General features: G+C 42.5%; 1 protein-coding gene and 1 long non-coding RNA gene across 19 annotated transcripts in view; one reads left to right on the top strand and one right to left on the bottom strand.

Moving 5' to 3' along the window:
* LOC308594114 (uncharacterized protein) overlaps positions 1 to 27638 on the bottom strand; it is a 166730-nt gene that overhangs the window by 71268 nt on the left and 67824 nt on the right. For 6 of the 18 annotated variants that reach the window (XR_014011307.1, XR_014011308.1, XR_014011309.1 and 3 more), the window contains exons 3-7: positions 19992 to 20128; positions 18349 to 18479; positions 12637 to 12712; positions 10980 to 11072; positions 9267 to 9392 (exon numbers count right to left, since the gene is read on the bottom strand). Coding sequence is in view for 4 of the 18 variants with exons in the window: in XM_081206845.1 (XP_081062971.1) it covers positions 18349 to 18444 (96 nt within the window). In the remaining 14 variants the exon portion in view is untranslated. The other 12 variants (XM_081206845.1, XM_081206844.1, XM_081206846.1 and 9 more) reach the window with 9 other exon arrangements.
* On the top strand, positions 28 to 10968 carry LOC308594122. Its single transcript, XR_014011343.1, has 4 exons — positions 28 to 188; positions 1134 to 1293; positions 9302 to 9374; positions 10682 to 10968. It is a non-coding gene; the product is annotated as an uncharacterized lncRNA (long non-coding RNA).

Below are 27638 nucleotides of genomic sequence, written 5' to 3'. Positions count from 1 at the left end.
TGCCAGGTAGGTTAAGTATTGGCTTTGTTATGTTAGCTTTGGCCCAAGTGTTGCCATAGAAACTAAACAGCTGAAGATGCTTCTAGAAGCCTAGCTGAAATGAGAAGACCTTTCTCAATTGATTTGGATGAAGGAGCTGGCATCAAGGTGTGTGTCTGAAGGAGAACAGAAGGAACCTCAGTCTTGAGGTAAGATCTAGAATCATACAGAGGCCCAATTTGCTCTCTGTGAGAACCCAAAACTGTAGGTTTTGTGCACCCAAAGCCTAATGAGGGAACAAGATTTGTTGGAGTATTAACGCTAGGCTCCTCCCATCTTATGTTCAGTCTGTATGTGTAAACAAACAAACAAACCACAACCCAACAGTGACATTCCTTCAAAGGAAACCAAAATATGTGCTGGGATCCCTGAGAAAACGTACTGTTCAGAGATTGGGGGCTTGTAACAATATGCTATTTACTGAAACTATTTGTATGCCGCATGTATTTTCATATGCATTTTTATAATAAATGCCTACTATACCCATACCACATTTCACATTTCCTAAAGTAAGAACACATAATTCTTTTATACATATTATACCTATAATATTACCTTTGATGTGCATTTTTGCATGTAAATCTTGCATATAAATCTTGCAGGCTTGCTTTATTTAGTTGCTTATTTGTTTATTTAAAAAGCACCTGACAATGTATGAGCAGCTCAGACAGACAGGATTGCTCAATACAGGAGGCAGCCAGATGTGAGGAAAGCTTGATCCAGTCAGAAGTACTAAATTCTGTGTATAAATCTATTCAAAACACATTCCTCCTGCTTGCCTGCCCTGGACATTAATAGCTTCATTTGCTTCACCATGACTCAGAAAAGTGCAACTTTGCCTTGGGGGGGGGCAGCTTCTTCAACTCCTTATAGGCCACCAAAGAGGTAGGCAGGACCCTTCCTAGGGTCTCACGCCCCCAAACATTTTGGGAGGACAATTTGGGGCTCCCCTCCACCATCCCACCAACCCTGTCGCTCACCCCGTCACCCTCTCCCTGCCACCAATCCCCTTCTTGCCTGCCTGCTCACCACCGCAACCTGCTCACTCGCCCTCTCCCCTCTCCCTTACCTTGACTGCTGTCTTCTGCCTTCAGCTCGGCAGCCTCAGAAGATGCCGTGTGATCCAGAGCAGCCTGGGGAAGGTTGCCACAGCCTGCACAGCATCGAGAGACGCCGCAGCAGCCAGAGCATGGAAGCCAAAATGGGACATCCAGGATTGTGTCCTGAACCCCTGGCCTACCTGGTGACAAGTCAGTATGTCAAAGTCTGGGGGTCAATCCATGCAAGCAAGGCCCAAAGTCCAGGAAACACAGTCCAGGGTCAGTCCAAGTAAGCCAAGTCTAAAGGCTACAGTCCAGAGTCAAACCCAAAGCACAGTCCAGGAGTATCCAAGCCAAAATCCATCTAAATTGGCTGTCGAGGAGACACAACGCCTCAGCTCTGCTTCCCTTGTGTGCTTTGCCTGCTGGGCTTGATGAGGCATATGACCCTCACCTGTTCCAGCTGAGGAATCACACTCTTTCTCTCAGAGCTAGCGAGCCCCACCTGGCCAGCTAAGAAGCTGGGCTGTGGGCCCTTGTTTGCCCCAGTCTCCTAGAGCACCCCTCCTTGCTGCTCCCTACTTCTAGAGCATGCCATGTTCATGGAGACAGGGGCCCCTCTGGCTTTAGGGTCCTGCTGCTCTGGGTCCTGTGCAATGACCCCCATTCCCTCACCATCTTTTGTCACCCTATGAGTACTTCCCTCCCCAGCTTACCCTGATGTGTCCCAGTCCTGGTTATACCCCTCCATGGGATCCTCTTCCTCCTTCCCATCATCCTGCCACTTTGTGACAGATTGGGATCAGAAGATGGGGCAACTTCTGTCAATCTGGGAAGTCCCAGTTAAATCGGGAAATTTGGGAGTTATGGGGTGTCCCAGGTTTCCTCTGTGTGCAGTCCTGTATTTGAAGGGATGTTTGGTTCAAATACAGTTTAAAGGTAAGGAACCCTTTGCTGATGTGTGGAGTGTTAGAGGCATCTCCCTGCCAAGTATAGTTCTTGACAGAGCTCTGCCCATTGCTACCGTCGTGATTATCTTTCCAGACAAGGTTTACAGCGGTGCATTTTCTTGACTTATGGTCCAGAGGCTGTCTCCGTGTACATTTTGTGAGTTGAATGCTCTGACACAGTTTTAGCCTGTAGACAATGGCACATCAACTGGCAAACCACTGGGCATTGCTCCTCACCTTTCTCAGTGCAGCACGTGTATTCTCACAGTAGTGCATATTCGACGGAATCAGAGAAGCATTCAAAAAGTTCAGGTATGGCTGTTTGGGCAGTGTAGATTCAAGGCCACACTTTCTGCTTTGAGCTATGGGCCCTCGAGAAAGATCTTACTTGCCACCAGGGCATGATCTGTGCTACAGTTGACACTGTGGTAGCTCCAAGTGACAAAAACACAGTTCAGGACCAATCTTCTGCTGCCAGTGGCCTAATCCTGGATGTCTTCAGGACACTTGCTGCTTTGTCTTGGTAGGGAAGAATGTGTTTGTGATGCAAGGGCTGTGATACTGCCATCCATACATTTGAGGTAAACTGTAGTTTCTGGGGACTTTTGTTTTTCTCTAATGAATTGTTTCTAGTGACCAACAAGAAAAGTAAGTAGGTCAAGTGGGCTCTTTCACAACCATTTCACTGTGGTTTCAGCTGCCAGGGGAATAACATGTAAAATGTGTGCCATGCCCTTGTCTCCCTGAACACAATTTTGATTGTGAAAGCATAAGGAGAAGATCCACAGTGTAGTGTCACTGTTGGGTTTCGCTTCAGTGTTTTTATTGCATCCCAATTTCCAGCTTATTCTGTGAGGTTCACAAAACAGATACACAACACCATGTGCTCATATGATAGCATTATTATTTAATAATAAAACACTAATGCTAACTGATGAAATCTATTTTTCACTTTTTGTCCTGTTTGGCCTGATTTATTAATAATTTGTGTTCTGTCTGTTACTTGCACTGTGCCCTGAAATTGTTTTAACAGCAGCTTATATTTTACTATTGGGTGACTTTTAGGAGCCATTGCAGTGCACAATGCCATCTCCATATCTGTAGTTCAGAGATGTCAGAAGGACACCCAAATTATTCATAGAATAGGGTGGATTTCCATTGCAGTATTTAATAGATTTTTTAAAAACTGGCCACCTTCACATAATAATCCCAGGCAGTTAAAATGACTGATATGCTGCTGTTGTTAGTGGATGTCTTCTGGGTTACCAAGACAGCCTGAGATTGGCATAAGGTGCGGACAGGACGGAGGCTGATAAAAGTTGTGGCAGCAACAGCAGCAGACAAAGTTATTGATGCTTTCTGCTTCTTTTAAAGAGAAAATAGTCATTTGGTTCATAGCGTTTGAACTTGAGGAGAGGTGGGGATTTTTAAATATTGCTGCAAATGGGTCACACCTCTTCATTCATTAAATTAAAGGAAAGGACTACCTCATAGAATCATAGAATTGTAGAGTTGGAAGGGACCCTGGGAGTCATTAAGTCCAGCCCTCTGCAATAAAGGAATCTTAAATAAAGCACCAATGACTGCTGGCTATCCAACCTCTGCTTATAAACCTCCAACGAAGGAGAGTCCACCACCTTCTGAGGGAATCTGTTCCTGCTTCATGCAAGTCATGCCAGAAGATGTGCAATGGGCTCACCCTGCCACAACCTCAAATTGGACGCTGTTCCTCTGTTCCTTCTAGCATTTTATTGTTCAGAATTTAGCTTGTGCTGTTCCTAGTATTCAGATCTTTTTTAAAAAAAATAAAATCACTTTGCCATGATGTGACTGAAAGGTGACAGGAGGCGGCTAGGAGTCTGACAATCTGCACAGCATCCTCCCCTTATACCATAGAGGCTGCTTGTACCAGACAAAAACTAGTAGCGATTTCTCACAGTTGTCAAAGGCCAGCCATCGCATTTCATGTAATAGACAAAAGGTCTTCACACCACTGCAGTCTGTATAACAGGAGTATTCTGTCTCCCTATCTCTCTGCTACGAAATTATTTTAATGGACCCTGTCAAACTTTGTTTCCTAATAACTATGTCTTAATTTATCTCAAGAGAAAGAACAGCATATAACCTCTCACAAATGACTAAGAATATTTGCCCTCAGGGCCAGCTCAAGACATTTTGCTCCCTGAGGCAAAGGACATTTCCACTTTAAATGGCCATGGAGCCCCTCAAAGAATCCTGGGAACTGTAGTTTTTTAACAGTGCTTTGAGTTGTTAGCAGGCTCCTATTCCCTTCACAGACCAACAAGGCTAGGGTGGTTTAATAATCAATCTCTCATCCCAGGGAACTCTAGGAACCGTAGATCAGTGAAGAGAATAGGAGGGTCTCCTAACTACTCTCAGCACTGTTAATAAACTAACTTCCCAATATTCTTTGGGGGGGAAGCCATGATTGTTTAAAGTGGCATGGGACTGCATTAAATGTCAAGTGCAGACGGGGTCTTTCTGTCTCTTGACTGCCAATATCTGCCTCGCTTCCACACTACACAGTGCATTGTTAAGCACCGTGCAGATGGAAGTATGAGACAATTTCAGCACCCCATTGTTCACACATTAGCAGATAAAAAGGAGTACGAACCACATGCTATTTTAGCTCATCTCATAAAATGTGATCAAGTTCTCTCTGAGCCCCCTTCAATATTCTTCTACAATTACAACTTGTGTAACATTTTCAATAAGAAACTGAGATTAGATTACAGTTCTGGAAAGTAGAGCATTGGCCCTTTTATAAATGTCTGTTGTTAACAGCCTTGCCAAATTAATTATACTGTATGTCCCTAAAACTGAAATTATTTCTGTGCTGGGAAACAGTCATATCTCTCTGCCCCCTCTCTTCATTTGGCAAGTGTAAAGACTTCTTTCAATCAAGCATTTCCAGTGCAGTGCAGTTAGGGATATAATTGAATAGGTTGTAAAATGTACAGTATGTAGCATTTGGAGGCCAGTCTGCTAGGGTTTTTCTTCAAGAAGCCTGGGTTACTGCACTGCATCTTAACTGTCAAGCTATTTTTTTCCTTGCTAGGTTTCATTTTGTGTTATTTCTTCACCTTTTGGAGACCCCTTACCTCTCCCCTCTTAAATCTACACTCACCACCGAGCAGACATAATCCAAGATTTTCAGTAAATCAACACTATATGCTCCCTACTGACTAAGAGAATTTGATACTGACAGATTATTACACCTAGAAGAAAAATACTGCCATAGTTTCTCTAACATTATTTGCCTGGAAGTGAGAGCAGGGAGAGAGACGTGTGTGATATCCATTATGAATGTAACAATGCCAGTATTCTGCTGTAATAGAATTATTTTTAATTTATATTTCATGACAGAGAACATAGGTTTCACCATGAATCTCTTTCCCCATCTTTAGCACATTTTGGCCACAAGGTCCTGGAGATACAATTAGCCTCCTTAATCACTGTGATTATTTAGACCACAACAATGCCATTGTTTTAGCTCATGAGATCTATCCAGCACAATAACATTTTGTATTTATATGAACGACAGATTATTCCACTTGATAATCTCAACATGCTTTGCAAGCATTTAATTAATGCAGCCTCTTAATGGCACTGTGAAGTAGGTAAATATTCCTTTCTGTATTTTACCAAGAAGAATGCTAGATGTAGCAGTAGGCTGAGATAGTGTGTACATTCCCCTCCCTCAGAGCAGGAGGAATGGAGAATTTCATGGGAGATTATTTCAAGATCCTGCACAAAAGAATATTCTGATTCAAGTTTGTTGGAAAAATTCCTTGGAAACCAAGGTCCAGTTTGGGGCAAGTATTCTTTGGTGAGAGAACCCCAGCAGAGATTTAACATGGCAAAACCTGCAACAAAGAAAAGTGTGGAAATATAGACTGTAAAACCTTTAAAGTGCGCCCTTTCCAGTGAACTCCATAATGTCCCCTTTATAAAGCTCCTTCCAAAGTTTCCTACTCCCCTTAGCATAGAAAAATGTTTGGAAAGTTATAAAATGGTTTATTTACAAACTCTCCAAAGGTCAGATTAATGTGGTTTTCCATACAGCAGTAAAAAACAACAACACACAAACAAACAAACATTGAACAGGCAGTAAAATGTAGCTTGTTTACAAAATGGTAAAAGTTCCTAAACTATTGGTATAAGAAAACACTATTTTCAGTCTCCAATCTGGTCTGAAACAAAAGAGGCTGGTTAAAGCCATGCAGCTAGAGGGAACAAGTCAGAGCTCCTCACACACCATATAGGCTGAGGGAACAAAGGCTTGGTCACCTATTTCCTCTCAAGGTGAGGGGAAGCGGCATAAGTTAACACTAAAGCAGGACAGCTTACTCTATGGCATCAACCCCTTCATACATTCATTAGACTCAAGCATGCTGGTTATATGAGGCTGGTTTAGCCCACAAAGTATTGGTATGGTGGGCATTTGGCTAGGGCTGCTTTCAGAAGTGTTGCTCCTAACATTACCCAATAGTTGTTCTTACTCAGTAAGCTACAATGAGAATTGCTGCTGAGTTTCCCTACTATTAAGAGTGTTGTACTTTTCACTATGAGTATGTCCCAGTGGGTGTGGCATATTTGCTTTGGGTGCAGTCCTTCTGAATGCTTTAACTGGGACAAAAATGCTCATCTAGCTATGAAATAAAGGTCTACAACACCATAATGCTGTAATGACTAATGGGCACCTAATTTCAGTAGGAATTCTTTTGCCATTCTTTTGCCAACTGTTAAGGACCCATCTGTTAACCTTGACCGCTAGTACCGGTCCTGATGCCTTGGTATGGAAACATTTTACTGAATCTCTTTGTTATTGTTGTAAATGAAAAGTGGTGTATAAATTTGCTAAATAAAGAAATATATTTCATATTTTTTCTTTAAAAACAAACAAACAAACAAACAAACACTTCCTGGTCACTTTTAGCAACCAGAAGGTTTTAGCAACATCATTGATGACAGTGACTGCAAAGGGTCTTTTAAAAATCTTTTTTAAAGCAACATTATGGTGGTTTGTTTTTTTATGCACTTTCTCCTATAACCCTTCAGAACAGCTCCAGCTGTTGGCAGTACATAAGCACTTCCCAGTTCCACTGGGGAATCTATCTTACTGCAGAGACCAGTATGTAGACAGTAGCCTTGAGCAGGGATGGAAGGATAAATTATGTTGCATGAATCCTCCCTTCCTCTGTGAAGGGACTGCAGGGAAAGAGGAAGGCAAATTGGGCTCTGAGACTGCACTGTTGCATGTTTCTGAGCCCTAATTTCTTCCCCTCCCAACACAGCACACTTCTGCACACCAAAGGAAAGATTAGCAATGCCCTCCTCTTCTCCTCCAAAGTCACTGGATGGGGGAGGGCAAAATCCAGCTGTTTCTTCTCCTTTGCCCCTGGGAGAAGAGATTTCCCCCAAAGTTCACCTTCCCACCATCACCACCCCCATTGGTTTTCACAGGGATCCCAGTCACTTGTATGTGTTAACAAAGCAATAAACTTTTAGAAAACTTATTTAGAGTAATAGGTACAGTCAGTGATCATTTCCATTTACAGGCCAAGGCCACCCATTGAATCCTCCTTAGCAAAGGAGGTATTTGAACTCAGGTTGACCATGCTATTTTCTGGGATTACATTGGTTAATACGCTGTGTTTAAATCCCAGGCATTTTTGTAAGATTAAGTCCTAATAATGACTCTTTAGATTTGCACAGTAGCATAGCACACGGCTGGGGCTATACAAATATGATAAAACAAAATAACTGTATCATTAACACCAATCAAAACATCATTTTGTGATAAATCCACATGCAAATTGCTCCCCCTTACTCCAGTTTGTTTACTTATTTTTTTGAAAGGAACATTCACTGAATGATTCGCCGTTAATGGAGAAGAGAAGATTAAGAAACAAAAACAGTAGCTTCAATCCATCATTAGGGAATTAATCAATTGGCAACCAGTGCAGGCAGCTATTTAGATCTGTGGCCTGAACAGCTTAATTGGGAGAAGCATGTTAAAAGGTCTAGAATGATGTTCAAAGGAACATAAATAGTACATTTTGGACTTCTCATCTGGCTTTGATTTAACAGTTTCTACACCAGGCACTTTAGGAAGAGAGCAAGGAAGAGAGAACACATTCTAGGCCTAATCAGAATATTCTTTCTTGACCTCATAACAAAGGGTCATTTGCATTTTAAAAAAGTAAACAAAAATAGCTTTAAAAGGGTTTGACTCCTCAGCATTTGAACATTTTTGCCAGCTATCTCTGAAGAGTACATTAATAATGATAAAAACACCCAGAAATATCAATCGAAAAAAGAAACTCACAACAAAAGCAGACAGACTCCACTCCCCACATCTCAAAATATTGAGAATCTCCAGGAGCAGCCCTCCCTGCGTTTGATTTATTTTTGGGTGGGGATAAGGACTAGGGACAATCCAGGCAGAGGCATCACTACCTCAGTTCAGGACTCCAGAGAAATGCACTTAGCACTAACAAGGTGCCTTCAACCAGTCTCTCTCTCTCAACTTACCCCTTGTTTTGTCTATGTTCTAAAACTACCGTACCTTTGGTGCTCAGACAAGGAGGAAGGGTGTTAGGCAGATAGAGAGACACTGTTGGACTCAAGTGCCTAGCAACCCCAGCTAGCATGGCCAGTGGTGATGAGAGAGTTCTAATACAACACAACATCTGGAGGGCTACAAGTTGAGGACAGCTGCTTTACTTTCTCTCACTCTCTCACACATGCACAGACACACAACACAAACCTTTATCAGCTTTCCTTCTCTTAGATGGCCAAGGGAGTATGTGTAACCTTTCTGAAGCTTTGATGATGTGTGTCCCCCCCCCTGCAACTTCTACACATTCTATACAGATGTCTGAGTATTTCCAAACCATTAGCAATCTCCATTATCGAGCAATCTCCTTAGCAGTCACAATAAGGTTTTTACTCAGTTAATGGATAGGTTACACTTGAATCTCCTGCCAACCTAGCAGTTCGAAAGCACGTCAAAGTGCAAGTAGATAAATAGGTACTGCTCCGGCAGTAAACGGCGTTTCCGTGCGCTGCTCTGGTTCGCCAGAAGCGGCTTAGTCATGCTGGCCACATGACCCGGAAGCTGTACGCCAGCTCCCTCGGCCAATAAAGCGAGATGAGCGCCGCAACCCTAGAGTCGGTCACGACTGGACCTACTGGTCAGGGGTCCCTTTACCTTTACACTTGAATAGTTTTCCCTTCCTGTTCCAGGTGTGATTTCCAAGCCATCCGAAAGAAGCAAGACCATGCCCCAGAATGCCTAACAGGGCTCAGCCTATGAAATGTGTGTCCTTCTACCTATCTAAGGAACAAATTATACATGATATTAAATGTATCTTTGCATTTAATGTGCACTATTAAAAAAGCATAATTATCAGGACTACCGCAGACAAGGAGGAGCAGCTCAATTTTCCCTGCTGCAGTAGTGACAAAAATTGCTCCTTTGAAGCTGCTCTTTGCAGTTTGAAGAAATCCCCCCTTGTCACCAATGTGTGACAAGCCAGTTCCCTTCCCAACACTCCATTCTGTTCTTCCAACATCCTGTCACACTTTGGTGTGACCAACGAAGAGAAACCCAAAGGCTATGAAGACAGAAGCTGTCTTGATAATTATTCCAGTTGCAGATAGGTAGCCGTGTTGGTCTGCCATAGTCAAAATAAAAAAATTCCTTCCAGTAGCACCTTAAAGACCAACTAAGTTAGTTCTTGGTATGAGCTTTCGTTTGCATGCACACTTCTTCAGATACTTCTTCAGTGTATCTGAAGAAGTGTGCATGCACACGAAAGCTCATACCAAGAACTAACTTAGTTGGTCTTTAAGGTGCTACTGAAAGGAATTTTTTTATTTTGATAATTATTAATACCTGTGGCCACCAGGTACAGGAATAAGTTATGCCTCCCCACTGTGTGCCCAAGTGCACACCTACTTCATACATCCCCATAACTCACTAAAATAGTTTCTGTCACTAGCAATGTATAGGCCCATCTTAGGCTGGTCAGTTAGCTACAGCTGTTCATGGCTAGCCGGCTCCACTCACCTCTCACCTGGACTACTGCAATGTGCTGTACATGGGACTGCCCTTGAAGATGGTTCAGAGACTGCAGTTAGTGCAGAATGCATCTGCTAAATTGGTAAGCGAGGAAGCCTGATGGGACCGTGTGACACCAGTCCTGAAAGCCTTGCATTGACTGCCAGTGTGCTACCATGCCCGATGTGTTACTACAAGCCTGCAAAGCCCTAAACAGCTTTGAGCCCAAGTACCAAAAAAGACTGCATTTCTGTATAACACCATATTGGGCCCTAATATTGGCAAGGATGGCTCTGCTAATGGTGCCACCGCAGGGTGCTATCTCATTGGCACCGACAGGGCCTTCTCAGTTGCAGTTTACCATTTGCTGAATGCCCTCTCTGGTGAAGTGCATCTGTTTTCCTCTTTATTAACTTTCAAGAGCATTCAAAACATTCCTGTTTACCAAGGCATTTGATGGCTGAATGTTTCTGTTCCTTGCAACCTTGAAATGATTAGCTGTGAGAACATGTGATTGTTTTTTAAATGGTTCTAAACTGATGTTGTTGTTGTTGTTTTTACAGCATTGTTCTGGTGTCTTTTGCTGCCCTGGGTCCCTTGGTGAGGAAGTGCTGGATTTAAAATTAATAACTAAACAGATAAAGCAAAATAAATAAATAAATTAAATAAATAAACAAATCTATCTTTTGGGGGTTATTTTTATACTTTGGAAATATGGCCCAGATCAAGAAGTGTATGGTACAACTTCACACGTGTCTGCCATTAGGGCAATCTGGTATCTATCTATGAGACACATCTTCTCGGCGCAATCGCAAACACACTCTTCATTAGTAACAGAAAATGATGCATGTGGTTACCTACCGCAGTGTGAACATGCTGCTGCCAGAAGACTTTCACATGGAATTGCTTAGCTGAAGGCCCCTAAATGTTTTAACATCTCCAGGAGACAGCACCCTGACAATGTAAGTAAACCCAACAAACCTTATGAATGTATTGTACATGACGTTTATTTTGGAGCAAACATGTTGCCCTGCATTCCAACCCCCTGGAGGCATGGTGCCATCCTCTTTATTCATCAAGAGTATGCCCAAATCCCAGAGTTGGCTGATCTGCAGGAGGCCCACACGTTCCCTGTCTCTGAAAAGAAAATCCAGAAGGCAGCCTTCAGAGTTTATCCAAACACAATGGTTGTTGGACAGACTAGACATTTTGAGACGCTTCATAAAAGTGGTGTTTGATGGGTATTTGGCTCTTCTGTGGTGGTGAAGCAAAAGTCTATCTTGATATTTAGGAACAATAGCTGGGCCAATTCCATCTCATTTTTTAATGCAGAAAAAAATAAATCATAAGAATTCAATTGATGCAAGGCCATATTGTGGGCTATATCCAGAAACAGATTTCTGTTTTAAGTCATTCCCATGAGTGCGGAATAACAACAGATATGTAGGGGTGAAGCCAAGTCTCAAATCTGATTTCCTAATCAAATGGAAGTGTTTTCTTTTATGTTTGACCTACTTGCCTTAGAAGCTGTTGGCAATTTCTCCATAGTCTTATTATGCATTTCTAACACCCCTAATTATTTGTAAGGTGAACCGCACGGCACAAATAGTTTAGAATCGCTTTCTTGCCCCTGAACCGTAGCATCACTTGCGTGGTGTATTTGGATCATCAGAATTGAGAACCAAGGTAGGAAGCTCTTGGGGCGCAGTGTGCATCCAAGCTCTTCCCACTTCACTATTCACGTTGCTGATCCTAGCTTCATCTTCTAAAACAACACACAACTGAATGGTTAGAACAGCAGAACTGGAAAGGACCAACATATACAGCCCAAACCTATATTGTACACCTCAGCAGACGACAGAGCAACTCAGATCCCAGTGTGCTGTAGCAGGAAGGAGAGGATCCCTGCATAACAGCAAAAGCACTTATCTCAAGATTATTGGAGTAAGGGAACCCACATCCAGAGGAAGCAAAATTACTGCACAATCACTAATCAGAATAACCTGGTAAAAAATTCCTTTGCAACTCCAAACAAGGCAACCTCTGAGAGTTGTGTGGGGCTTAATTTTTGTGCTTGGTTATTAATCCTGTTTTTATTTATGCTTTCTCCACCCATTTGTTACCTGCCCCAAGTGTTTAGCATATGCTGGACTATAAATTTAAATAAATAATACATTGGTAGGCTTCTCCCCCACCCCTTTGGCCATTAGAGCATTTCAAGAAACATTCTTCTTTCTTGCTGGTTTTTCAACTTAATACTCCAATCACAGAAGTCTCGGTCTAAGCAGAAAAGCTCTGGAAGGAGACAATAGGAAAATGGAGAGCATGGCAGAGGCACTAATGGGAACATAGCGGCGTTTTCTTCACCTCTTTCACTGCTCCCGCCCGCCCCCCTTGCCCATTTTTAACCACATATGTACTCTCAATTTCCCAGGCTAACTACAAAGCAGTTCTGAAATGTACAAGACAAATAACAATGTCAGTCAAGAACAGCAACTGAAGCTAAGTGGCAACTTACTGTGCACAAAGGTAGAGCAATAAAGTAAGCACGTGACAGAGATCCTTTGAGGGCTGGTGGCGCTGTATTTTTCCGCCTTTAAGAGAAACAGCAGTATTCTGTCACTAACATCGGCAGGGCCGGGTGAAATACACAAGTTTGACTGCAGAGAAATTCTAGGCATTTTCATCCGGCCCTCTTTTTTTTTCTTTTTTGCGGGGGGTGGGGAACCCTCAGCCCTGCAAAGGGGACAGTTCTGAACAAAAGCCGGCAGCAGCCACCTCTTCATGTCAAGCTGCCCTAAAACAGCATGTGTGGGGCTCTTGTAAGAGCGTGTGCTTGCAGCTGGAGGGATTGTAATAAGGTTGGCAATTTCTCTCCCTCCACCACCGATGGAATCACTACTATCACCTCCATCAGTTCCCCCTCCCCACCCCACACTATCCACCCCAAATCCCCCAGAAAGCTTCTCTTGACCTTGTCAGTTCTTTTCACAGCCCTCCTTTTCAAATATACAGCCAGACTAGTTAAATGTATTTACCGTATATACTGTTACATTTGTGCCTGCTATTTCACAGGCATGACTCCTGCGCTTTTTCGCTGCAGTGTAACATGCAGATATTAGCAGATGATTGTATGTATTTCCTTGCTATGAAAAGCTTCATTTCTGAAGATCAGGCTGTTGTTGGCAACCCTACTTGTACCCTACCACTCCTCCTGTAAGCGTCAGGTGGCGTTCCTGGGTCTGTCTCTTTATATTATTAGTATTATTTTATTTTCTTCACAACGGCCCTGCTAGGTAGTTATGCTGAAAGACCGTGGCTTGATTCGAACTGAGATCTTCCCAGCCCAGCTGTCTGTACACCACACCAGCTGCCATCAATTAAAAATATAGATATATCTCCCCTGCTTTAGATGCAGGGACTCTAATGTGCACAATGAAACTTTTTCATGCATGGAATCATATGCTAAAGGAAGAAAAAACTCCTGCCTGGCCTTTCCCAGGATATGTTTTTACTGAGTGAGAGGCAATATACCAACACACTATCATCCCTAACAACTAATGCAATACAGGAGTCTATGTGCCCTATGGAGTTTGCTCCTATGGCAACAAGCTCTTTGCTTCTCCAAGAACGATTCCTCCCACCTCCCAAACTCTCCCAGGAGCTGGACAAATTAAGGACTTACATGCAGCAGCTGAAGCAGCTGACATTCTAGGTGAAGGAGATGGAGGAAGTGACTACCGAAAGGGTGAAAGTGTTGGGCAGTATGGTTCACGAAGCGTTGCACTAGAACTGCGAGTGACCCACCTAACCCCATAGTTCACTGGCCTTCAGCCAGTCACAACCTTTTAGCCTGACCTACCTCGCAGGGTTGTGGGGCAGATGATATGGGAGGGTGACCACTTATGCCAGTCTCAGTTCCTTGGAGGAAGGCGGTTAAAGCAACAATAACTGAATGGAGTGAATAATATGGAAGCCACAAAGAAAGGTGAATATCACGGTCACTTCACACAATAACAAACAGCAAACTCTGGTATCCTTTTAGTGTGCAACGGGGAGTTTCCTCCAATCTCAGCTTCCAACAAGTGCATCTCTATGATACACTCTATGATTCTGGCATTTGTCACACTCACATTTTGGTTTTTAGGCGTAAGTATTTAAAATGCCCTATGTGCATATCTAAAACGAATCTCAGGTCAGATCCGCACCATGCATTGAAAGCATATTTAAAGCACATTACTTCCCCCAAAGAATCCTGGGAACTGTATTTTCCTCCTTACAGAGCTTAACAAACCGTTGTGCAGCCTTTTAGCTGCAATACCATTGTGAAAGATTGCCCACAGCTGTCATTTGCAAAGGACTGCATCAATTTAGTACAATCCGTTCTAAACAACAACAACGACAAAAAGGGGGGAAATGGTAGCTGATGTCCACATAGCGACTCAACACCAATTAGTTGTAAAGGTGTGGTATTCAGGTTGAACCACGAAAGCAGATAGTGAAGCAAGGTGTTCTGCGCTGTGTTGAATTCCTAAACATGTTTGCTCCTTCATATGATTCACTACAGTTAAGTTTGAGGATTCTAACTTGAAGTCTTCATATTTGCAAAGTGTGTTTCCTTTGCCTGCTTTTATTTTCTAACTTGCAGAACTGAAAATGTATTTACAGTTCCAGTTGACCAAATTGCCTGTGGCCAAGAAAGAGAATTTGGAGGAGGGGGGGGATAGCACAAACATACCCTCCCGATTTTTATCAGCCTGACAGTATCCCCAATCTACACTTCTTCAGTACAACAGCAATGAGTAAATCATTCCTGGATGTACGACTGCAAGCCATGAATCTCCTTATCAACCCTGGATGCTTCCCCTCATCTCCAAAACCCAATACCCTCTTCTGTGATAAACGATGGGCCTCTCAGCTATAATTCTCCATGTTTAGGATAATATAAAATTATGTGCCATGCATATTAAAGGAACACAGACACTCTCTATTAATAGAAATTAATGCTGTTGTTACCAGATTGTACTTGGGCTGCCTCTGACAGATGAAGCAAAGCAAAAGGCTGGGAGGAGCTATTTGATTCACAATAAATAGATACCAAGATTTATGATTAAAATAGAACATCTTAATGATTTACCATAGCAATGAAACCAATAGGCTGGTGTTTCAATCCGATATCCACAAATTTGTATAATCCTCAGGGTAAAACAATTTAATGTGCTGTCTCTTTTATAGTTACAAAAGGCCTTTCATATGATCAATTATACATAAGAGTATAATAAATGTAACTTTCTTCATACTAATCACATCTAACTTAAATTCTCTTGTTGGTCTTTGGAGTGTATGTAGCATTCCCCATAAAGTTTTTAGTCTCTGCTCTTAGCAAAAGTTAATATGCCCAGAACTTTCAGATAAATCATCAGTACAAGGGTCTTTATACTCGCACAACTATTCACACAATTAGGGGCCACCTCCTCCTGTGAAAGACCCTTGCTTAATACAATAAACTTGCTCTTTTGTCTTAAATGGCACTAGGGCTATCTTTTGCTGAAAAGACTGAGTTTCATACTATGCCCCATGCATGGAATCATAGTTTAATTCTCTGAGTTATCCGTCACTAGCAGAAGCATCTCCTTAGAAGTGCATTCATGCTCCTGTAGTGGGAAAATATCCTTCTTATTCTGGGACATGCTGGCGCCTGAGATGCAAAACCAAAGTTGTGCTTGTGCATGCACACACATGCATATATAAGGTAAACGGACCCCTGACCATTAGGTCCAGTCGTGGCCGACTCTGGGGTTGCGGTGCTCATCTCGCTTTATTGGCTGAGGGAGCCGGCGTACAGCTTCCGGGTCATGCGGCCAGCATGACTAAGCCGCTTCCGGCAAACCAGAGCAGCACACGGAAACGCCGTTTACCTTCCCACCGGAGCGGTACCTATTTATCTACTTGCACTTTGTGCAACTGCTAGGTTGGCAGGAGCAGGGACTGAGCAACAGGAGCTCACCCCGTTGCGACCATCTGATTGGCAAGCCCTAGGCTCTGTGGTTTAACCCACAGCACCACCTGCATCCCAAACACATGCATATCTACTTCACAGCAAAAAGATATAGCAAGAATTTGGCACCTCAAAAGTGTCCCCTAAGCCAACCACAGCACTGTGCTTCACCTTAGGGTGACCCTGAACCTGCTATGCCCTACACTTGTGTTTTCCCCTTTATACTTCTCCCAGAAACACAACTATTTCACACTTGGGTGCATAGGCATGCCTGAGACTGAGTTTGTGTATGCAACTGGGGGCTACAGCCAATCACAGCTCCCTGACACATGCCTCTGTATGACACATTCACTGCCACATCCACATTTTACATGTTTGGGCACAGACACAAAACAACTTAGATGCATACCTAATGTGCAAAGTGTCATCCACTCCCTTCCCTCCTCTGGCCACTGATAAGGCTGGCCTTAGATTAAATGGTGCCCTGAGTAAGGAATATGTTTGGTGCCCCTTCCATTCAAATTTCCATTTCTTTCAATTATCTTGGGGGAGGGGTTATTGTATTTATTAGGTTTTATACTTTGCAGGTAGTACATAAAAGCAATATAACAAAACAACAAGAAGAATGTAAAGTAAACATGTGGGAAAGAGTAAGTATTATGGCTTGAGAAATAAGTGAGAGGTTATTGTAAAAATGTAGAGTATGTCTTCATAGATCTTGGGTTGTTTTTATTTATTTATTGTCTTTATAGCTCATCTTTTCTCCAGACAGGTCAATGTGATATACTTGGCTCTCACCTTCCTCATTTAATCCCCACAACAACCCTGTGAGGTAGGGCTGAGAGGCAGTGACTGGCCAAAGGTCACCTAGTGAGCTTCATGGCCAAGTGGGCCTTGACCATGGCCCTGGTCTCACACATCCTAGTCTGATAAATTGTGTGTGCATGGATCTGATCATAGCCACATACACTATTTGTTGAAGTGACACGGATATTGTATATTTCCACACCAAATTAAAATAGCAACCGTATTAATTAGAACATTGCTGGTCATGCTGATTTGTGTTGGCAGCTTTACTAGTGAAGATGAACAGTTTTATCTTTTAGCTGCTGAGTGGATAGCCCAGTTGAGTAGATAGCCCATTACAGTTTATCACCAAGCCCCAGACTGCTTGCCTCTAGATCTTAGCTTGGGACACTCCCACTAACTCTCACTGTTCCTGAGGTTTCCATTCCACCAAGACCAATAACAAATTTCGCCAACAGCTCCCTAGGAGCCCCAGCAGCAGCCAGATGTGGCAGAAGACAAAGACTACCATCTCCCTGCTTCCAACATTATGAGGCTAAAACCAAATCTAATCTAGGATTGTACCAGCCCCAATAAAAACCTCACATCATTCATCCAAATACTCAGTCACATTCATATTCTCTCCTTAGTTCATCAGGTACCAATTCCCAGCTCCCACCTGAAAAGCGGTCAGACTCCAACCCCTTCCCAACTGTCGCTCACCTAGGACAGAACTGCATGCCCCCAAGGTCAGCCAAAACACAACCATAAACCCCCACTCATGATGCCCTCAAGTAATGCACGGCAATTCTTTACAGATCAAGGAATAGATGTGAAAACTCCAGTTCCTTCTCCAGTAGTTCTCAATGCCAGATGCTGCTGATTGGAGAGCAGGCAAGAGATAGACAGGTATGGCTAATTCATACTTTGTGGAAGTAGGAAGCCAGAGGTTCTCAGCCACCACACCTCGCTTCTGATTATCTAGCTGCCACCCATCCTCTGCTGTGTCCTGTGATGCAACTACTGTTCCTGACTCCCCTTGGCTGTTCAGAGGGAAGGGTAACCAGATTCTCACTATCACCTCACTGTGGGCAATGAACATCCAAGCTAGGAATACAGGCTTCATGTTGGTTATTAAGCCAAGAGGAATATACCTTGGCGTATTATCTTGGTGCCTTGACATTAAGCCAGAGTCCCCCACTTCAGACATAACAGGTAACTGTGGCTTAATACAAGGCAGAAATGAAGTTCTAAAGCAGCACATAAGGGTAAGAAAGGAGGGCATAGGGAGGACTGCTCAGCTCCAATGCATCTTCCCAGCTTCATAAACTGTGGTTTGTAAAGCCCTGAACAATTGCCCAAAATGTGCCAGTAAGTCGCAAATTAAGTTCCTAGCAATAGAACACTACCCACATAAATGGCCATTGATTGGCAATCCCAGCTTACCTTTGCAAGTGCAAATATCTGAGCTTTCGTGATATGTCGCTTCATCATCCTTGGCATACTGTTCTGAATAGACACATCCCTCCAGCTTTTGAACATGTTGCCTTAAAGTCTGGCACCTTTTTGAAACTAGGCTGTCAGGAAAGGAAAAATGAACAAGAACATTGTAATCTGTTTCGACCATTGTGAAGAGAGAGACATCTGGTAGGCCACTTGGAAGTCAGCCAGCGATGAAGGCTTCAATTAAAATAATGAACGCTTTCTCAGGAGTAGCACCCAACTCATTAAAGAAGCCCCCCATGTGACTTCTCATGTCATCAAAAGAACATCACTAGAGGGGGAAAAACAGGCTAGTGAAGGAGAAAGAAGGGGGACAAGTACAAGAGGATAAAATGGATTTTTAAAACCTATAAATGAATAATATGTTTATCAGATGTTCTGTAAAGACTTGGATTGGAGCAGACTCACACAACCATCTTTTTTTTACAGAATTAAAGCAGCACTTGTGGCGTGATATTTTTGGTATGCTGCACAGTTCTTGTGAATGTTCCAGCACACTGGCATCATGGTTTACCACAGCCCCATAATTCCTAGAAAAGCAGGTCACACCAGGAAGATACATTCAGCCTTTCTACTTAATAATCACTCAGTGCAATAAAATGTGCAATGCAGTGGTGTTAATTTTACTTCCTGGTTGGATGGAGAGGATATCTTTATGTGGATAAGGTATCTTAAACATCATTATTATTGAACTAGTCATTATCCAAAGCCCAGCTTCCAATCCTCAGAAAGGAAGATTGAGTTATGGTGTAACCTACACAGATGTTTTCAGAGGCAAACCCACTGAGTTCAATGGGGCTTACTCCCTGGCAAGCGGGTCTAGGATTTCGGCCGAAGCAGCCAGTGGAATATTTTGAAAGCATGCAGGACTGTCAACTGGGGTCTAGGTGTCTGCTACACCTCATCACAGTCGAAGCCTGAAGTTGGATCTGAATGTGTTTTGATGCTGAATCAGATAAGTCTAGCAACATTCAGGTGTGGGCATTCCTATTCATTTCTCATAATATTGTTCAAGTAAAGTTAGACATCGAGCATTATTCTCTCCAGGCCATTGATAATGACAAAAATAAGCAAAGCCTATGTCACTCTACAAGTGCTTAATAAAAATGCGGTGCTGAACCTCGCTACCCTAATTTGGAGCTGTGGTCATCCAGTAATGGAGTAAGGAAGGCTTAAATTAGAGGCTCGGCATAGCAGAATGCAGTTGCTAATGAGCCAGCACAGAAGTTCCTTCTCAAGCTCATTTAGAGTTTGTAATGGCAATTGGTTCATGACATTGTGAGGTCATTATAGTGGCCAAATTATTTTAGTGCAGCTCTTCAGAGACCTTGTTATGAAGCCAATATCGAGGTGATATTACAATGGTAAAATTATTTCCACGCACACTTTGGAGAAAGCAGCACTACAATGCTCTTAGGGTGAAACTGCACTGCAAGATTACAATCTGAAGTGAGAGCACAATGCAAGTCTGTGGAGATTAGACTCAATTATGATGTCAAAACAAAATGAAAAAATGTCAATGCAAGTTATACCATTAAGGTCGAGACTTAAACCTAGGAAAGCTCTGCATTAAAATCCCACGTTACCTTTAAATCACATTCTTATGCTTAGGTGTTGCAGCATGCATGCTGAATGCTTTGTTCAGCTGTCTTCCGCCAGTAGGGCTCGAGATGTTCCACAGGTGATCACTGTTGCTGAATCGTGCAGGTGTTGACTGACTTAACTAAAAAAGACCCAGGAAATGTAGCATTAATAGTTGCAGCTTAGCAATGGCACAATAACACATGCCTCAATGGTTCTTCCCTCTCCCCTCTCCCAGGAATGACCCTGGCACCAGATAGGCAGATAAGGATAAGAACCGAATGGTGCAGTAAGTCCCCCCCCCCATCCCAAGTGCCGGCCTAAGCTTAGGGAACTATATGTGTTGGGCCAGCACTGAGGACCCCTAACTTCTTTCAACTTTCCTCTTTCACTGAATTTTATGAGAGTATTAAAAAGGTATGGGTTGAGTCCTGAATCATATACCTGACTCAAAGTCATAAATCAAGTAACTGTCACCACGAACACATGTGGGGCCTCCTGACAAGGTTATGTTTACCAACTGGTGGCCAAATGATAACAAAGTTCCATGCCGCCATTTGCCATTATGAAGAGCTTCACATATGGTCTGCACGTAGGCTTAACATTTCTTTAGATGGAGAATCAGATTCATACATAGACAAGAACTTGATGGCTGTTTTGCTGCCTTCATTAACATTGATGGGGCAGTCCTTCCAGGTAAGAGCTCAGTATGGATAGAAACCATAAAACTATAGATTGTGGCAACTGCTGTCAGATTTCAGGGACTGCAGTGAATATTTCCTTTTCCGTTTTTGTGTGAGCATTTCTTGTATACATTTTGTGTACTTTCCCCCATCTCATTTCTGTAGCAACTGAACGGGTTTGCTTCGAGTTTTAGATTCAAATTATTACAAACCACATTCCCTGGTACCAAGCTCATGTCAGAAAAATGCAGGTTCTGAATGAGAAAAATGAATTAATTTGGCAACCTCCCAAATCACAGCTCATATATTTCAGCCATAAGGTTTGTAACACTCGGTTTTGTTGTACCTGTTCTTGTAGGGAAGCTTTGTTGGTGGGGTGAGGTGTTACTGCCAAAGATTTGCTCTGCTGCTAAATCTGTTGTCATGTATATGCAAATAGTTAATTGTGTTTTATACCTGCATTATCGGTTGCACTGATTATATCAGCCTCAACCTGTGTATACTGATACCATTAATTAGCATAAAGAGTTATTCCTCAAAACCCCATGGCTGTACCTCTGACTCATTTGTCATGAGGGTAGTAGAAGTCAAGCACAGTGCAGTAATATACCAAATTTAGCCTCTGAGATGCAATCATCTTTATTAATTGTCTAATGTAGCAGAGCCTGATGGAGATAATACCATCCTGCAGGGTGCTGATAACCTCTTACTTGTCTCTTAAGTCATTTGAAGCCTGATAAAAAAAATGTATCAAAGGAGCTTCTACCCGCCGGGCAATTCCTTTTATGGTGGGGTGATCCACGGAAGGGCCCACCACACTCATGCTTTTTCACGTGGGTGGATTCTTCAACATGCCACTGATGCAATAATCATGCACTAGTAGTGGGTTTATACTGGACCATCCACACATCATTCTTTGTCATTATTCTGCTATGTTTCTCTAACGTTGCCGCATCACTGGCCATCTGGGAAGGGGGGCACTCTTGCACTATAGTGCACCAAAAGTAGGACTCAAAAAATCCCCAAACCTTGGTATATTTGCGCTGTAGAAAATAGCTAGATTTCATCCAGACATTATGGGGCATGCAGTGATTGACAATGAAGCAGTATATCTACCCCAAAACCTTTGCACGTATAAGTACTGTAGGTACCAGGGAATGTAGTGTCGAAAGCAGCATTGCTTATAATGTCCCCATAAGCACAAATAATCACGAATGCACAATTACAAGGACATATGGAGGAGCCCAGAGAGCAGACTACATGCCAGAACCATTTCCAGAATCCACTACCTGCACACTGTATTGTGACTCAAATGAACCAGACTTCCGGCTTCCTAACTCAGAACCCCACTCAATTCTGTATGAATCCTGCATGTTAAAGAACAGGGCTCAAACTGCATGGGATGTTCTGTTGCAGGTTTTTCCCTCCACACAGACAGAGATTTAAAAACAGATAAACAAAAGTGAAAAATTTGGCAGAAGACCAGCAGTGCAGGCAGATGGGAAGGGGCTGTTTTAACACTTTCCCTTCTGGTTGTTTTCATATTGAAATCAGCTCCTGCAGCTGCTTTTTGCTCCATGTCAGAAGAGATACAATTCCAAACACAGCTGGTGGGAGATGATGTTGAGTGGGCAAATGGCCAGAGATGAAAGAGTTAAGAAACTGCCTCTCTCCACCACTCAATATACCTTTTATTTCATAAAAAAACCAAAACACCGGCCTCTTAAATAGCTGCTTTGGTTTTTTTTTTTTAAAAAAAGATTGGGGTGGTGGTAGAAACATCTGCAACCAAGCATCGCATGTAGTTTGGGCCTAAACATCCACAGTAATTGAAAATGCTTACAAGAAGTAGGGAAACAGCATTTAGAAGCAAGCGGGCCTGTGAGCATAGCTCCCACTGTGCCACTTAGAAAATGGACCCTTCTTCATCTCTTTATCATTTTACTTAAGGTATTGTTAATGTGTGGAATAAACATATCTCCCCAATAAAGAACTGCTTCTAAAACAGGAGACCCGCTTAATGCTTCCATTATTGATCTGTGCAGAGGTGTCTCGTGCCAAACGGCTCGTTCTCTTCTCTGCAGCTCCAAGGAAGCAAGCCGCATTTGCTTTTGGCAAGTTATGAACTCGCGCATTTTATGCAGCACTAATATGAAGCGAATGCCCTTATAAATAATCTACGCAAGCAATCTTTGACATTAATATACTTTTAGTGATACTGAACCAGGGCGGATAAAGTTCAAGAAGAAGACCTACGACATTAAGGCCTCTGAGGTTTGAAAGCTACACAACTGCACTTAAAACAAAACAAAAAAAAATCTATTTGTTTTTTGCCACCTGCTATTATATTTTTTGTTCACCTCCCATCCACATTCCACTTATAAAAACAGTTTAGTTTTTATGGGAAGGTATGTCAACAAAAGCAATAGCTTGGATCCTGAGAACCAGCAGTAGAAGGTAATTCATAGAAGGGAATTTATTCATCTCTTCTTTCCCCCTTGAAGCCCCCTAAATGCTTCTCTGGGGGGGGGTCAAGGGGCCCTCCTGAAGATCATAGGTGTGTAGGGTGGAGTGCAGGGAGCTTCTGGGGTATGGCTCCCAAATCAAGGAGATTTACCTGCTACAAGTAGGTTTTGGAAGATTCCTCCCCCTCCCCTCCAGCTTCCTGCACCTGATTCTTCACTGTTCAGGAGAAGATTTGTGACCTTCTAGAGCAGAAGCCTTCAACTTTTTCAGAGCCAGAACCCGCCTTTAACCCAAACATGCACTTAGGGACCCATTTCTTAATTTTTTACCACAAGTTTGCGTTATGGTTGTTCTTCCTCTGCTGCTCAATAGCATGTCCTGATTAGGGATGTAAGAAGGAATCATTTTCCATTCCTCCCTGTTGCATGAAGTTGTTCTGTACTGAAGTTCTCACCCTGGGCCAGCAGGGGGATACTGTAGATAGTTTTCACTCAGGTCCACATATGCAAATAATTGAATTGAAAGGGATTGAACGTGACGTTCAGTGAGTGGATAGTTACAGAAAGTGGTTACAGTTACATTGTACTGGAGCTCTATATAAGCAGGCTGGCTGAACCCTTCAGTTCAGTTCTGTTCTGGCCTGTGAATAAACAAGAGCTGTTTGAAGAATCACTGTGTCGTCTGATATGTTCACCCACAACTTAACAGAAGTAATGTTTCCATTCCTGTGCAATTTGCCTACTGTCAAAACCTGTACTATTCATATTGCTGTCCACTGTGGTGAAATTACACAATTTAGGTAATTAATTACATAAATTAAGATGGGATTGTCTAATCCCCTTTTAAAGCCAACCAAGATGGTGGCTTCTTGTGGGAGCAAATTGAATAGTTTTCCTACATGTTGTGTGACAAAGTATTTTCTTTTGATTGTCCTGAATCTTTTAATAGTCATCTTCATTGGATGTCCACAAGTACTACTGTTATGAGAGTGTTTCTTTCCAGGCTCTCCATGATAAACCTCTATCATGTTCCTCTTATTCGATTTAAACTAAAAAAAACACCCACAACGCCCAGTCTTCTTGTAGTGATCTGCAGACTCACCCTAGGCTCCTTTCTTCCCTGCCCGAGTTTGAGCTGCATATAAACGCTCCATCTGACTGAGGTTTTGGACCCTGCTTCCCTTCTCTGTGTTGTATACCTGACCACCCAGGCCCCCTCTGCCATCTGGATGAAAGATACTGAGACTCCAACTCTCAAGTGGTTCAGTGTTTCAGTTCATTAGTTTTTGTTATTGAAATGGGATCTCATGGGAAGGTGATCTCATCATGTACTGAGTTTCACTTTTTGTAAAAGAGAGAGACAGAGAGAGAAGCATACCTCCAGGTTACTTATTTTTTAAAATAGAAAAATAGACTTAGACTCTGTGAGGCAGCAGATGGTACAAAACATGCACGCAAGGGTGGCCATTTGTACTTTTCAGAGTATAATCCTCTACTTGGAGGTCTCTTCTATTGGAAGGACTGTCCAGTCAAAGTCCAGTGTAAAGATGAAGGAAGAGCAGAGGCCTTGAAGTTGCACATCAACAACTAGCAACTGGACAGCAGACTGAACAGGCACATTGGTCACCTGATCATTGGTCTTCCTATGTTTTGTGAGATGAATTGCTTTTCTGTTAAATTTTAGCAACTATAAATTAGAATATGCATACCCTCCAACATTTCTCTGATGAAAATAGGGACACCCCATTGCATAATGATGGTTTTACTATTTATACCCCACACATCTTACTGGGTTGCCCCAGCCACTCTGGGCAGCTTCCAACATATAAAAAAAACACATCAAGACACTGAACATTAAAAAAAAACCTTCCCTGTGCAGGATTGCCTTCAGATGACTCGGGGTTGGATAACTCCATGCCCTACAATATTTCTCCAATGAAAATAGGGAAATCCTACCATATCCTGAAACATTTCTCCGATGAAATTAGGGACATCCTAATGAAAAGTGGGACATTCCAGGATCAAATCAGAAACCAGGATGACTTCTATAAATCAGGGACATCCCTGGAAAATAGGGACATTTGGATGGTTTTGCATATGCAGTTTTTAAAAAATGCAAATCAATGCAAAGGGTTAAATTCCCCACTTCAGATGGGGGCAAAGGGTTCAATACCCTCTCCTGTCTCTGCTGCCCAGCCTATCAGATCTTGATCCCCTCCCATTGGCCACTGTTTTGTCAAAGTAAAAAGCAATCCCAGCTTGCTAATTAAGTGCTTAACATAATGTGTAGTTTGTCCCCTGGACAACATGCCTAGTAGTGGTTTCTGGTGGGAGACACTGCCTTTGCAGATTGCTTATTACTGCCTGGCTTTCTTGTTGGTCTGCTTGAATGAAAGTATGTCGGTGAATCTCTACCACACATCTGTCTGGATGTCACAGTGACTAATACAGCATTCTGTCATCCTCCAACATTAAACATCGCCTCCCAAACTCCAGACATATAGATATGTGATTACACTACCATGCAAGTGAAGTACCAGGCTGTGACATACCCCTCAACTGTCCCAATTTAAGCGGGACATCCTGTTTTGGGGAACCGTGCTCTTGCACAAGTAACATGACTTGCGCAGGAGCATGGCCCCAAAAGATGTGCATCCCAGTTTTACAGTGGGGCATGTTGGAGGGCATGCTGTGGTCAGTGTAAGTAAAGCATGTGATCAGCAGCTATTGTGTCAGTCACACATACTTAGGTTTGGTTACTGAATCAGCTGACTCAGTAGAATATGGAAACATTTATGCCACGTGGCATGGTTCTATTTCAACATGGGAGCGGCTAAATCTCAAATTTCCCTCGAAGACAGGATCACGCCATCTCACATGGAAACCCTCCACCTACTCATGGGTATATTTTGACTAGCTGATGTTACTAAGTGAGGGCACCATGGCACTCTGCACATGTTTAAGGCACTTTATAGGTTGTCTGCAAATCCTGGAGAAAATGTGAGGTTTAGCAACCGTAGCCCTACCAACTCAAAAAACCCCCAACAACTGCCAATTCAATCTCTCAGCTATAAGCCTATCCCCCCTTTTTTGCCACATTTTGAATATCATGTGTATAGATCCATGTTCAGTTGTGCGAGCCGATGAACCCCACCCCCAAAAAATCTTATTTTCTGTTTGAGTATTAACCAGATTACTGCAAAACAAAAACCCCACTGGCTATTGTAGTCTTACAGAAAATAAAGAAAAAACAAGCTTCCAAAAAATGAAGATTTTATGCAGTGCCATTTAACCAGCAGTGTGTCTGTCTTCATTTGCAATAACAGATAAATAAATTCCTGGTAAAATCTGTATGACACTGCCCTTGAACATAGTCTCTGATGAGCAAGTTGATATAACATTAAATCCTTTTTCTTCTTCTTTAAATTCTAAGGCCGACTCCAAATGGAAGAATTGTGAAATAGATGGCTTTAAAAGGACAATATGACTTTAAGATGTACAAATACATAAAATCGCTGAGAATTATACACTTTAGGCATTTCATGGAGCCTGAGAGAATCAAGGAACATTTCAGGGAGATTACAGGAAACACAAGGGATTTTTCCCCCTTTAAAATTGTATAGACAGAGCTGACTTTGGGCACCTGCTGAATTACTATTAAAAATTAAATTACTAAGCCTAAACTAACTTGAAATTTCTATTTCCGACCCAGTTTGGAGGTAGTTCCGCAGGCAATGCCCAAGGAGTACTATGCCTTCCTGAAGGCAGCAATGTAGCTGAAGCACCTTGCTAATTGTTCAGTCCTCTCAATTTAATATTATCAATGGAAAATGCTAGGTCAGAATCATATTCAGTCTCTGATGAGCCTCTTTCCTCGACCAAGTTATCAGAGATCCAGATTGTTGCAAAGGTGAGCCTGGACTCAGAAATGGCAGATGAATCTGTGTTGCATTTAAAGAAGTTTCAGAGATAGTTCTGGGTACTTTGTACCCCAGTTGGACCCACCCTACCCCGCGTGAGGTTTAGAATCCCAGATGTCACATGGAAAAGAGACATCTCCTGTTACGGGGCCATCAAGTAACACTATCTTGTTCCCCCAGACTGAAGCGGACTGTTGTTACTTTCAGTTGCTATTTGCTCTGAAAACAATGGCTCCTGGATAACAAGGGGTGACATGACACAGACTGCAAGTACCATATTGTGGCAGCTGGGAAGATAATGTGTGTTACCAGAGAATTCACAAAGGGGGAAAACTTTGAAACACTTTAAAAATGCAGGTGCACAAATTACTCATGCCAGGAGCAGCAGTGGCATTTTGTAATAAAATCGTATGTTTATTCGCCATCGTTGAAGGTGTGCACCTTACAGTTTCCAGAGAGAAGGTTGCACAATGCTGGATAGTTTGCCGAAGGATTTAATGCCTGTACAGAAAAGAAATGCAACTTATCAATTTATAGGAATATATTCCATCCTTCTCCTGCAGATGGAATGCCTGCTGATGCTT

Source organism: Podarcis bocagei (genome assembly GCF_964188305.1).
Source record: "Podarcis bocagei genome assembly, chromosome: 8".
In the NCBI taxonomy this organism is placed as follows: domain Eukaryota; kingdom Metazoa; phylum Chordata; class Lepidosauria; order Squamata; family Lacertidae; genus Podarcis; species Podarcis bocagei.
The sequence above is the reverse complement of the archived record's forward strand: the minus strand, read 5'-3'. Positions and strand labels throughout refer to the sequence as shown.